The sequence below is a fragment of the Aspergillus tanneri genome, assembly GCF_003426965.1.
Source record: "Aspergillus tanneri strain NIH1004 chromosome Unknown AapTan_5_pilon_pilon_pilon, whole genome shotgun sequence".
Classification (NCBI taxonomy): Eukaryota; Fungi; Ascomycota; class Eurotiomycetes; order Eurotiales; family Aspergillaceae; genus Aspergillus; species Aspergillus tanneri.
Window position 1 is genome coordinate 3,072,903 of NW_022984632.1, and position 12,696 is coordinate 3,085,598.

The 12,696-nt window shown below is 48.2% G+C and overlaps 4 protein-coding genes across 4 annotated transcripts; 1 reads left to right on the forward strand and 3 right to left on the reverse strand.

Annotated features, from left to right (window-relative positions):
• Positions 1 to 534: 534 nt before the first annotated feature.
• On the reverse strand, positions 535 to 3,902 carry ATNIH1004_010425 (uncharacterized protein; the record flags this gene model as incomplete). The annotated part of the gene is made up of 7 exons (XM_033575000.1): positions 535 to 798; positions 865 to 1,178; positions 1,235 to 3,039; positions 3,093 to 3,175; positions 3,231 to 3,470; positions 3,523 to 3,718; positions 3,778 to 3,902. The coding sequence occupies 7 exons, from the start codon at positions 3,900 to 3,902 to the stop codon at positions 535 to 537; spliced, it is 3,027 nt and encodes a 1,008-aa protein (XP_033423018.1).
• A 1,384-nt stretch (positions 3,903 to 5,286) lies between these two features.
• On the forward strand, positions 5,287 to 6,450 carry ATNIH1004_010426 (uncharacterized protein; the record flags this gene model as incomplete). The annotated part of the gene is made up of 1 exon (XM_033575001.1): positions 5,287 to 6,450. One exon carries the CDS (start codon positions 5,287 to 5,289, stop codon positions 6,448 to 6,450), a length of 1,164 nt encoding a protein of 387 aa, XP_033423019.1.
• A 454-nt stretch (positions 6,451 to 6,904) lies between these two features.
• CYT1 (ubiquinol--cytochrome-c reductase catalytic subunit CYT1) lies at positions 6,905 to 8,242 on the reverse strand (the record flags this gene model as incomplete). The annotated part of the gene is made up of 5 exons (XM_033575002.1): positions 6,905 to 7,170; positions 7,229 to 7,626; positions 7,708 to 7,770; positions 7,892 to 8,049; positions 8,168 to 8,242. 5 exons carry the CDS (start codon positions 8,240 to 8,242, stop codon positions 6,905 to 6,907), a joined length of 960 nt encoding a protein of 319 aa, XP_033423020.1.
• Positions 8,243 to 8,682: 440 nt separating this feature from the next.
• On the reverse strand, positions 8,683 to 10,502 carry ATNIH1004_010428 (putative pachytene checkpoint component Pch2; the record flags this gene model as incomplete). The annotated part of the gene is made up of 8 exons (XM_033575003.1): positions 8,683 to 8,832; positions 8,897 to 9,193; positions 9,267 to 9,602; positions 9,668 to 9,771; positions 9,827 to 9,882; positions 9,947 to 10,205; positions 10,255 to 10,330; positions 10,392 to 10,502. 8 exons carry the CDS (start codon positions 10,500 to 10,502, stop codon positions 8,683 to 8,685), a joined length of 1,389 nt encoding a protein of 462 aa, XP_033423021.1.
• Between the last annotated feature and the right edge of the window lie 2,194 nt (positions 10,503 to 12,696).

A 12,696-nucleotide genomic window follows, 5' to 3' on the forward strand; every position in this document is an offset into this window, starting at 1 on the left:
TTTCTCCGTCTGATGAGAAGAGAGGCCAGGGAGGACTGCCAGGTCCGTATTTCCTTCAGATGGGTGGGAGATACAGTGAAATTATTGGAATGGATATTTAAAAACGCGCACTGCAATTCTATCTGACGTTTTCTTTTTCTTTTTTTTTTTTTCCTATTCCTTGGCTCCTATTTCGGCCGCTGTCGAGTCATCGCCCCATCGGAGTGTGCACGTGATTGCGGTGAGCCAATGAATGCCTGAGTGCCTGAGTCAGGTCAGGCGATCGGCGCAAATCCTATTCGCTCATGCAACTACAAGCTACCTAGGAGCTGAGGTATGCAGATACTCCTACTGAATTGATACGCCTAATACCTTGCTCGGTACATCATCGGTGGAAGACCAAAGTCCGTCATCATCCTTCAGAAGTAGGATGTAAGAATATAGTGTTTGATATTCATCATACGGGAATACTTTTTCAATCTATCGGAGATCTGGACCTGAGCGGTGGACATAAGCTCCGAACTCGCCCGGCGCCGAGTAAACTACACCCTCCTTTTATCCCTGTCGCTCCGAATCATGTGTCCGATACAAGGATGCCCTCAGTCGGACGCGCTGCTCGTTTTCTCGGAGCCGATGGATCAGCCCCTCACACATGCGTACATGCTGCTGACTGATAGAATTTATGAGCTCTTCAAATTGCCGGACTCGCTCTTCCTGCGTCTTGAGGAGTCCGTCAAGGGCTCGACTATATTCCTCGCAACACATTCCGAATAATTTGTTTGCTGCATCCTTTTCTTTCTTCAATTGCTGGATCAGATTCTATGGAGAGCTTCAGCGGGAACGACCAATCAATATCGACATGTTCCTCTTGTGGAATTTACTTACCTCATTGGCTTGCGTCAACAATTGCATTGTATTATTCAGGACTGGCCTGGCTTGACGGACATCTCCTGGGGCTTCATCGATAGGAACCTTCGAGTCTGTCAAGCCTGCACTCTTATAGCCAGCCGACAATTCTCTTGATGGGTGCCCTGGTGTCTTTTGCCTCTCGTTTCCTTTGCTACTGTTCTTCCCTAGACCAGGGGTCCGCCTCAGGGTAGCCTTATGGGTGGCACTCTGTTGAGGATCGGAATGTGTAGAATAAGAGCCTCCCGCAGGCCTGGGAAATCGTTTCGTAAGCGCTGGGTCCATTTCGGAGTCTGTAAACTCTGTCAGCTCGTGTTTTCAGCGTCATAGCGAATCAATGGTGCTTTACTGATACGTGGGGATTCTCGGCTTGAAAAAGTCCCATGCTTTTGGCCAGAAGCTGGCAGATAAGATATATTCTCTCCGTCGGAACCCCCTTCAGAGTTCTCTGTGCCAGCATCATACCCAGACTCGTCTTGATCACTGGAAGTTTGATTCTGTTCGATATCTGATCCCTGATTTTGACCTATGCGCGGCTGGTTCTTGCTCGAGACTATATTATCATGCTTTGTCCAAGTCACAAGTCGCGGGCTTCCATTCGTATCCACTATAGACGTTTTGGGGGTTATTTTGGGGCGCTCGGGAACCTGGACCGTGTCTTTCTGTGTATCAACTGGCGGCAGTCCCGACGCCGCAAAGGTTCCCCTCTTAATTTCGTCTAAATTCTCTTGACCTAAGCTTTCTCGGATAAGACTATGTTCGTCTTCGCCCTCGCCAATACTACCCATTTGGCTGCCAGGGGTGTCTGCTTCCTCTGTTCCTTGGTTATCTCGTTCGGTACCCTGTGAGATGTCGGCTTTCTGGAAAGCTGCAGCAAGCTTCTGCCCTATTAATCGCCCCCTTCCTTTAAGACTTTCACGGCTGTCCCCTTGAACCAACTCGACGTTGGCCTCGTGGAAACCAATAGTAGGATCACTATTCTCTGAAATTTTTTTGCTTTTTGGAGACGGCAAATGGGATAGACTTATCCCCCGCTTTCTTTTCATTATATTATTTGCTAAGGACGTTGATGCAAGTTCAATATACTTGAGACTGCCTTTGTCGGTAACGTCGCTTAACCGAGGATTTTCACACTGGTGTAGGACAGCTTTTGAAACTGCTGAGTATACTTTCTTCCCTGTCCGCCGCAGGGGAAATATCAATGACTCTTGTGTGTCAGTTCCCCGGGCTTGGACACTGCCGGCCGACTTGCTATGTATATTTTGGCCAGACATAGCCTGCTCAAGTTGGCTCCCTGTTCCAGTCAGACTGCACAGCGGCACTCCTCGTGACTCGGTTGGTTCACTTAAAGGTTCATTTGAGACTACTCCGGAGACAGAATCCTCGATCTCTAGGTTGCCCTGTGTCATAGTACAGTCGATCCTTTCATTTGGACCGGGACTTTCTGGTACCTGTATCGCATTATCGCCGTGGACAGGCGCCTTGGTTTGGATGTATTTATCGTGCTGTCGACCTAATTCCTCTGCAGTATCCAAAGACACCGCGAGCGATGATGACCTTCGAACGACTGGACCGAACTTCAGTGACTTTAATTTTTTGTAGACATTCTCAATTTCTGAATGTAGTGCCGTTAGATCATTGTCGGAGTACAGCTCTATTCTTCCTCCGTCCAAATGATGGCCTTTAGCATTTATGAATATCAAACTTTCTTTTTTGAATTGCAGCCGAATACCTTGGTCTTCAGTGTAGGTAGGCCGCTGCACGAACTCCAGGGGAACTTCAACGTATTCGAAGGACTTCTTTGACCTGTGCTCCACAGAGCACACAAATATTAGATATGTGCCCCTAAAGACAGCAAGGGCGCTGCCTCTGGCAGTGATAGTGTCATTGATATTGATAGAGTGAAGGAGGTAGCAAGTAGGTGCAGTAACATTAACGTTGTTCATTCCAGGTTTGTCAACCTCGTTTGAATAGGAATAAAAGGATCGTACTGGATCTTCAGTATTATCATATAAATGCTTGAAAAACATGCTCCTGTGCTTTGTGTTATCAAGCGGCCACACAACAATATCATTTACGGCGAGGATCTGAACAATAAGACTTGCGAAAAATCTTAGAACGACGTCAGTCCCAAAGGACAACATAGGGGCAACGCTAGAGATATTAGTTTTAAGGAACCTTTCTAGTAGATAAGAGGTATATTATACCCGGTGAAAGTCGCTTCATTAGAAATAGGCGCAGGCAGATCGAATTGCGTTTCCAAAACTGCCTCTGCTAGGCATTTCCCTGCCTATTCATCTTCCATTAGCTTTCTATGACTTCACAGGATGATTGTTGATTTTTACCAAAACTCGAAGTCGAAGGCCCTTCCTTTCATCAACAAACAGGCCGTGAAGTGCATCATTCAACATATGTTGGAGTAGATCCAACTCTCTTCTGTGCTGAGAGATTTCCGTACGATCTTTCGAACGCCATTCTGGAGTATCTCGGGCTAGACGATTGAGTGAGCCCCAGTATTGTCCCTCTTTTGGGGGCCTGCACCCAGAATCCTCGGATTCCGTATTTTTGGCAAACCGGGATGTATCCTAGCCAAAGTTAGAGCTGGCTGCGACTTTATACTACCAGTGAGGCCCAAACCCGCAGAAAAAAGAGCGCAGTTTCCTCAGCGGCCTGGCTATTTGAACGGAGTAGCACGTAAGCCAAACAACGCGAAAGGATCTGATTGAGCTCGGGCGTAATGCTCTCTTTCTTTTGTTGCAGGATCACGATAAGCTCAATGGGGTTTCGGTCTTTGATCGGTAACTCGGAATGGAGGACGGCATCAACAAGTTTGCTGTGGAGATAACCATGTCAGTTTCGAAACAACAACATTGGAAATTATCTGAGACACACAGGACTGGAGCTTCGGGACTGATTTCTCTCTCCTCTGCGATGGAAACGTTTAGATGTGAAGCTAACACTGTCATACAGGCTTGTTCCAGTCCATCATGAGTGGATGACGCAGACGTATGAGACATCCTGCCTTGGGAAGTTGTTGCGAGTAAAGACACACTTTTGATGATACTGTGGGAGTGAAAAAAGAACAATTCGGCTTCTAAAACGGGGAGGAGTGTAGGAGCATCACATGGCGGTCGATGAAAAGGGAATCTGCTTTCGTCGTGGCCCGAAGACAGCCTGAGGAAACAATCGATGGCCCCATAAGGTTGCTTGACTAGGTACTTCCTGGCTTCCGTTCTCCTTGTTTTACTAGAGAGGATGACCTCTAAAACATCTCAGGGAGCAGCTCGATTAAGTTTCATGTTCTGGATTGATTTTATGAGGTTATTCCGTGAATTTCCATTTTTCTATAATTAATCACTATAGATAAGTGTCCAGATATGACTAGGCAATTGTTCTTTCCATCACAAGATCATGGGGGTTAAAACTAAAATATCAGATCACAGGATCACCCGATCACCAGGTATTCACAAAAATTTGAGAGACCCATCCTAGGTCCTCACTATATGCCATCTCACCATAGTTTAATCGATATGCGCCTTTTAAAGATACGACGGATGATGGGCCACTTGAAAAGGACTCATTAAGCTTAAAGCTCTATTCCTGCTCAGCCCAAGGGGGCAGTAAAGGGGAAGATTAGATGCTCAACTACACCGAAAAGAACCCCAGAACGAAACGGACGGGAGAAGGGGATTGGCGTCTGCACATATGGGTTAGAGCCCTCGAACTAATAGCCAGTCAGTCAACTAAGATCCAACCTTCGTAGTTTCGTAGTTTCTCCTCACCTTTCTAAGGCTGTGTGGGAGACTTGATGGCATTTCGGATCAAGTATTCAGTCTGCATCCCCACGGACGGGATCATCTATCTATCCGTCATATATTGCAATTTTCTTTCTTGATGCTATCTCATCGGATTTGCGCCAAATCCGTCCTATCTGCATAGTATAGCAACTTTGTGTTGGTGGCAATCAGCATAAAAAACCCCAAGGAATGTTCCGGCGACAAGGCGTATCCGCCGTATAGCTCGTATAAGATAACTGATTACCTTGTGCTGCTATTTTATAAATCAATCCAAGAAAGAGGAGAATGGAGGATTTGCTGTGGGTATTAATGTTCTGACATAAGCTGCGTGGTGTGGCTTTTCCGCTCCGCTCCGTGTCGGCCTGCGGCTTCCTGCAATTCCGGTGGCCCTGTTCCATGAGATTCCCTAGAATCAGCTGCAGGCACCAAGAGAGACGTGTCCGCATCTGCGTCTGAGCATGTCTCACGGTGACTGGCTGGTCCAAAGATCTAGATATAAAGGCCCGACCGACGTAGTCTGGCCTGATCTGGTCCTGATGTCTCTCACCCCCTTGCATCGGGTATTCCACAGTCCCTCGTTTATAACAACTGGACCCCGAGAAAAATGACGGCATTGTATTCAGATAATCATGACGCGGAAGGTCTCCCTTTATCCCACTGCAACGATCTTCACGCCCGAGAAACACTAAGTCACCTCCCTAAGACAACAACCGGTAGGCGACGAGCCTCCGTTGCAGAAACATCTCTCGACAAAGACGAGACTCTCTCCGAAAAGGTCCGCCTTTCTCAGCCACATGTCGCCAGAATAGACAAGGCCACCCCTATCGAAAAGACCGTGCTGTATCTGGCCTACGGCTCGAACTTGTGCGCAGAAACTTTCCTGGGAAAGAGAGGGATCAGACCACTTTCCCAGATTAATGTTGTCGTACCGGATCTACAATTGACCTTTGATCTTCCCGGACTTCCGTACATAGAGCCTTGTTTTGCGGCAACGCAGTATCGTCATGTCGCGCACGATAACCTCGACGACGAAGATGAAATCGAGGGAAGAGGGACAGACATGTCGGAGAAGAAGACTACACACAAGGACTATCAATTTGATGGCCCCCTTGTTGGAGTGGTTTATGAAGTCACCCTTTCCGATTATGCTCGCATAATCGCCACGGAAGGCGGCGGTGGTGGATATAAGGATATCGTGGCAGATTGTTACCCTTTTCCCCAATCCTATGATCCCGCGGATCCTGTCCCCGAATGTCCTGCTACCACTCCATTCAAAGCCCACACGCTTCTCTCGCCAGTCAAAGAGGGCGACGATGACACCCTTGCTCAATATCCCCTTGTCCGGGTATGGAGCTCTTTGTTCTCGCGATCAAAATATCCTGGCCGTCCTCACCCCAGTGGCTATGCGCAACCGTCCGCTCGCTACCTGAACCTCATCACTACCGGCGCCGCCGAACATAATCTCCCCTTGTCCTATCAGACTTACCTCTCCCAGGTCCAGACTTACCAGATTACGACTGTGCAGCAGCGGATCGGCCAGGTCATATTTGTGGCATTGTGGGGACCGTTTATGCTCCTGTTCCTTATATTGTCGAAGGCTATGGCAGGCCCAGATGGTCGTAGCCCGTCGTGGGTTATGAAGTTAAATGATCTTATGCTATTCGCCATGTGGGCCTCGTACGATAATGTATTTGTAAAGGTCTTTGGTGATGGTGAAAGGACGATCGGAGGGCAGAGCGATACTGCAGGACCAACTCCTACACTTTGAGGGAAGAGAGAGAACAAGAAAATAGAGAGCTTCAATCCAAAGAGCATCAATACCAGTACACTTAACTGAATAAATACATTTTTGTCACCTGCCCCTCTTTCAGCCTACCGTTATTGACCTTACTGTGGATGCAGCAACGGTAGAGCAATGGCTTTTTTGAGACTGTTGCTTCACAGAGATGGGCCCTATAGGTACCGCTGAGGGGAGAGAGCATGAGTAGAGACAAAGGAAATAGTAATATTGGGTCTTCAAAACAAGATTTTCAAGGAGAATAAATCTAAGGTACAGATACAGGTGTCCTGAATAACATCTAACAAAACAAGTAGACCATCGACAAAACCGGCAACCGAAGGATAGCGACAGAACCCAGCCTACGAATAGGAGGCCGGGTTGTTAATGTCTAGCCGCCTTTGCGTCCACCCAATTTCGCGATTCATGTAGTCCACTGCGGCATTTAACGGCGGGAGACTGGGGGGCTGTACACAATCTTCCGTGTCTTGATGGGGGACCACTTGTAACGCTTAACCCACACGCTGACGGCGAACAGACCAGTGAGAAGAGTGAGGGCTTTGACACCCATCTTCTTACGCTCGTCCATCTCGGGCTCAGCGGCCCAGTTAAGGAACTCCACAACGTCCTTGGCCATCTGAGAAGTGGTGGCAGGGGTGCCGTCCTCGTACTCAACGACACCGTCGAAGAGGACACGAGCCATGGCAATGGCTATAAAGATACACATTAGACAGCGCAAAAGTCAAACGGATCTATGGTTGGGACATACCTGTTCCAGGGAAGTAGGGGTTGAAGTTCATGCCCTCCTGGACGGTGGCACCAGCAGGGGGCTCATCGGGGTAACCAGTCAGAAGACTGAAGATGTAGTCGCAGCCGCCATGACGGCCCTTGACGATCAAGCTGAGATCAGGGGGATAAGCACCGGCATTGGCGGCACGGGCAGCCTCTTCGTTCTTGTAAGGGGCAGGGATATAGTCCGACAGCTTTCCGGGGCGCTTCTCGATCTCGCCTTGGTCATTAGGCTCGGTGTCGTACTCGTTCTCTTCAGCGAAAGCCTTCATCTCGTCGACGGTGTGCGTGACACCGACGAAGGAACGCCAGGGGACACGGGTCAGAGAGTGGCAGCTGGCACAGACTTCACGGTAGACCTGGAAACCACGGCGGAGGCTGACAGACAGGGTGTAAGTAAGAATGCCACGGTTGAGCGAGCTAATAGGGGAGCAACCGGCCCGACTCTGGAAGACTCACGCAGCATGATCGAAGGTCTTGGTCCACTTGGCGTGCTCCCAAGGGTAGGCAGTAGGGTGCAATCTTTGAAAATCAATACGTCAGTTTTCTCATGGTCCTAGTCCCTAATACGATCTTTCGGTCGGGGCAACGGAGAGGCCAAACCGATGGCCATCCGCGAGGGGCGATCAATCAATGCACTCACCCCTCTTCAGCAGGTGTCGAAGCAAACGCTTCCTGTCCATAGAGGTGATAGTACCAGGCGGCCGATCCAATGGCGGCAGCAGTTGCGACGGAAGCAGTGAGTGTGAGGTGGAAGGGGGAGCTGGCGGATTCGGCACCGGCGGTCGAGGAGGACGCACGCTAGAAAATTTGTCAGTACTATGCACTCGAATCCCCGATCCGCAAGCCATTGATGAACAAATGTGCTCATCAGCCGAGGCCAATTGGAGGAGGGTGTTGAAGTCCGATCATTGCGTACCGAGGAGGTCTTGCTCAAGGTCTGGCGTGCGATGGCCCGAAAGGGCACACTGCGCGAGACAGTACGTGCCAGCATACTGACAATATGAAGAACCCTCCGATCAATGGATAATCAAGAAGGCACAAAAGCCGGAGGAAGTGGAGAGAGGAGGGGAGGGGACGGGGGCTGCGCACAGGAGAGTGTGCTTTTGGAGGTGAAGTCGAGGTTCAATGGAAGTCGAATGGTCAAGTTTCTCTTGGTTTGGAATTGCCTAAACCCTCGCGCTGATTGGCTGTTGGCCCGGCTCTAACTGCCTTCGGTGAAAACCGCGATTTTTCGGAACAACAAATTTCGATCGATCAGCGACCAGCCAACGATGATGCTGACGATAGACTACGAGGAACAGGGTTTATCTCGTTGACCATTATTATTCCCCTGATCATTTCCTGTTTATATGTATCTTGTCTCCGTTCTCATCTGTGACTTGTTGTCCCACCACTCCTCGATTCTGTCCGGCCCCAACTCTGCATGCGGCTTTACTGTGCTTCCACCTTAGCCTTCCTTTCCGATCCTATGCCCGTCCGCAGCGCCTGAATCGCGGTTCGAACATCGTACCGAACTCTGCTCGGACCATACATCACCAGCGACATTGCAGGAAGACGTCGTATGGTACGACCACTGAGGCCCTGAAGTAATTGTCAGGAAATGCCAACCGTCGACGACTGCGAGCCGGATCTAGTAGCCACTTACCACACTCTCGCAGGCTGCATCTGCCAGCTGTTTAGGAACCGCGTCTGCGAACATCTGGTAATTGAGAAGCATTTCATCAAATGATGGGATGGTGAGATTTTCCGTAGGGCTTTCCACATATTGCAACGCCGTAAAGGGATCGTCCGGGTTCACCTGGACCACATCAAACGAAGCACCCCCAATGATCCCACAGCGACTCAACTCCTCAAGACATTCTTTGTAGACCCCATAGATAGTCCGATTGGATAAATGCGGTATGAATTGTTTGATGTCCACACGGTCAAGAAAAGCCTGGTCCTACTCAGGCGTCCACAAAGTCAATACACAAGAATGGACGTTCGCAGAATAGGATGCCCATCAGGGTGCTTACCAAGGCAGTGATGAGGTTGCTTGTGCAGACGACAATTACGTTGCAATGATGTTTTAGTCTATCCAATCCCGTAAGAAGTGCATTTACGGCGCGAACAGCATCAAAGGGCTCACTGCCCGCCAGCGCTCGCTCTCTCCGGGCAGCCAACGTCTCTACCTCGTCCACGAAGACGTATACGAACGTGTCCTCTTCCTCCTCGAGTAAGATCTCGACGCTTTCGATGGCTTTACTTACCAGCTTGCCACTTTCGCTAAAAAATCTACTTCCGAGGGAGTGGACGTTTATTTCAACCAATTTGCTTCGGGGGTACTGCTTTCCGAGGCGTATTGCAAGTTTCTGGGAGAGACCACGACTAGATATAGTTAGCTAGGTCCTACTATACTGCAGAGGTAGTTTTGTACAACATGCCAGAAGCTTGTCTTTCCTGTTCCTGGTGGACCCCATAAAAGGACCAGTCGATTCCAGTTAATAGTCCATTTGTTGAGCTTTCGAGATGAGAATGACACTGATACCAAAAGTCAGATAGGTCATAAAGCCTGCACCAGAGTTAAACTCCTTACCCATTCGGGTTATTGCGCGGAGAAGTGTAGACTGGAGTGGCTCATCAAACTGCAGCCTGTCCACGTAGATCAAGTCATTAACCACAAGTATCATCGACTGGAATAAAAAGATGACCGTACGACTCCCAAAGCCCGTCTAGCTCCTTACTCGGCAATGTCATCACTTGTGCTCTTGGTGTATCTTCGCTACTATCTGGTGCCTCCTCCGAATGAAGTGTATTCTGGGAACTTTCTTGCTCGAATGGAGTATGAAGCTGATATGCCTGAACATCTAATTCGACATGCTGAAGCCTATACGCCCCGGATTCCACCTCTCCCCCAGTGCATTCGGTGACGAGAATAGAGTCGATATACTGTGCGTGTGGCTCGTGGAGGTGCTCTGGTTGTTTATTAGCCATCAACGGGACATCACACCTGGGCGATAGTACCAAATGAGGAGATCTTCTGCCCGAGCGAGAGAACAGCAAAATTGTCGACAAGCCACTTTGTAACTTCTTCCCTAACCTTCCAGGAGGCTCACTTCAGTTGTACTGCAAATAAGCATCAAGCGGGAGGAGCAAAGTACCAGATCAGTGCGGATGATGATGCCATCTCCATTGCTCTTTACACGCGCTTCAACGTGAAGAACTGGCTGATGGGTGATATCCGGACATGAAACACAGCTAGCCGTGTCCATTGTTCGGGTCAAGAAAAACAAAGATAAAATAGTTTTATAGAACAGCAATTGTTGTCAACAGGAACGGAGCTTGTTTTCTTGTATGGCAAGGAGATCTCGACAGGCCCAAGCCGAAAGTAGATCTGGCAATGAGATGAGACCCCGTGACATCCATTGCCAGGTTTAACATATAATTAGGGGTGGCTGACAATTGTAGGTATTTTACACCATGTACACTAGCCATACAGAACTCAGTTATCTGCCCCTATAAGATAGACCTAAAGATTCTTAAGAGAATGGAGTATGTAGGATCTGTTTCTTCATACGTCCTAGGTGTAAAATGAGACTAAAATTCTCCTAGTTGGGCCAAATTGGCAATCATAAGAAAAGCACTATCTACAGGAAATAACCAGTAGACAATAGTCTAGCGAAGTAACATGGTTAGCATCATGGCTCACCATCCCGAGTAGAACTATATCTAATATACGGGAATGGACCTAAAACCTGACATCCGACTCGATTAACAGCCAGATAACCTAAGGGCAAGTTTTTTGCACTTACAAACTTGATTTCCTACACAGCTCCAAGGCTTCCCTTCCGTTTTAGTGGTCACCCCTAGGCGCTTTTTGCTCACTGAGCTGATCACTGAGCACAGGGGTGAGCAGCCTGAGTAGGCAGCCTTAATAAAATGTGCCACGTTATTTCTCATCGATCATACTCCTTCGTAATACTTTTCAACATCACTCCCGTTTAGCCGCTCAAATAAACGATGCCATCATCAATGCAACCGGCACTTGGGGTCATTAATCCTTCTACTCCACCTGCAAGGCAAAACTCTAGGTGGGGAGTAGCCCGACTGACTTTTTTTTCTCCAGCATCTACATTTATAATTGCAGACTCGTGAGTCAATGAGCATCTGGTAGAAACCCATCTAAGCCACGAGCCCACGACATGGAACTTTTAAATACATAAAGTATGGTAGGTTGATTTCCTCCACTAGCAAAGATATCTTGGCTAATCTGTACGCATTTCCAAAAGAAAATATTTTGCTTCCCTCTACGGTCTGGTATCTTCCTAACGGTCGTACCGCTGCTTGAACCTCCAAGTCTTAACTACCATTAATTCTAACGAATCCGCCTTGACCCGCATCGACTACGATGGGAGAGTCAGACAGTGTACTAGAATCAGCCCAAATTATCCAATCGAGCCAATTAAAGTGACCTGACAATATGGTGGACTCCTTCTACTAAACAAAGGTGCCAAGGGTTGACATTTAAATTTGCTGGGCTTCCTCCTGATGTGCGCGATGGGCGACTTCACTTCACTACTACCGGAGGTAAAAGGCCGGTGTATTAGCCGGACACTTTATAATACCACTCTCTATCTTTTCATGTCGCTGCCCCGGCAACCTACGTGTTAGAACCTATTATACTCGAAGAGCGTCCCGCCTTTGGCCTACGTTCAAGCTGGCGAGCCAGTTTATTGGATATGGGCATTTATCCCTTGATGTCACTTGTGGACAATATACGGGATCAAGGCTGCGCAAGGCTGCGCTAACCTCTTAGTCGCGCCTGCTCTAGACTCTGCCCTAATAAATTTACCAATGTGGCAACTGGCTAAGGTAGCATGTCAATGGGACGCCTTTTGTGCTATTGTCTAGATAGATAACGGGGTGGGCTTTCTAAAATAAGCATAGAAATATACTGGACTGCTACACTGGTTTAATAAGTAGGATATTAACTGCTACGCACAATTAGCCGCATTCCTAGATGAAATGTGAAGCTTCAAAATAATAAATCATGTATACCAAAGCAAAAGCACTAGTATCTTGTTTCCTTTCAGAGCATCGGATAGGCTAATATTTTCTGTTTCTTACTATATCCACTTCTCTACAGATATGGTGGGGGGAGGTATGCTCTATAAATATTCAGTCTGCCTTACGAATTATATATACAAGGAGTTTGATCCACGCTCTCAGGAACGGGCTCGGCCATCTGAGGAGCAGGCTAGGCTTCCTAGGAGTCTGGATAATCTAGGAGCAAGCAAACCACGTGGAAATGCCAAGGCCATAGTACCAATGGCAGCGAAGGTTTGCTGCTGAGGATAACAATGGTTAATGATTCTATACCAGCGATGTGTTATAAAAACCTCCCTGTCTATCAGTGATGGCACTATTTCTTTCTCTTTACAGCCCATTTTAAGCCTGTACATACGT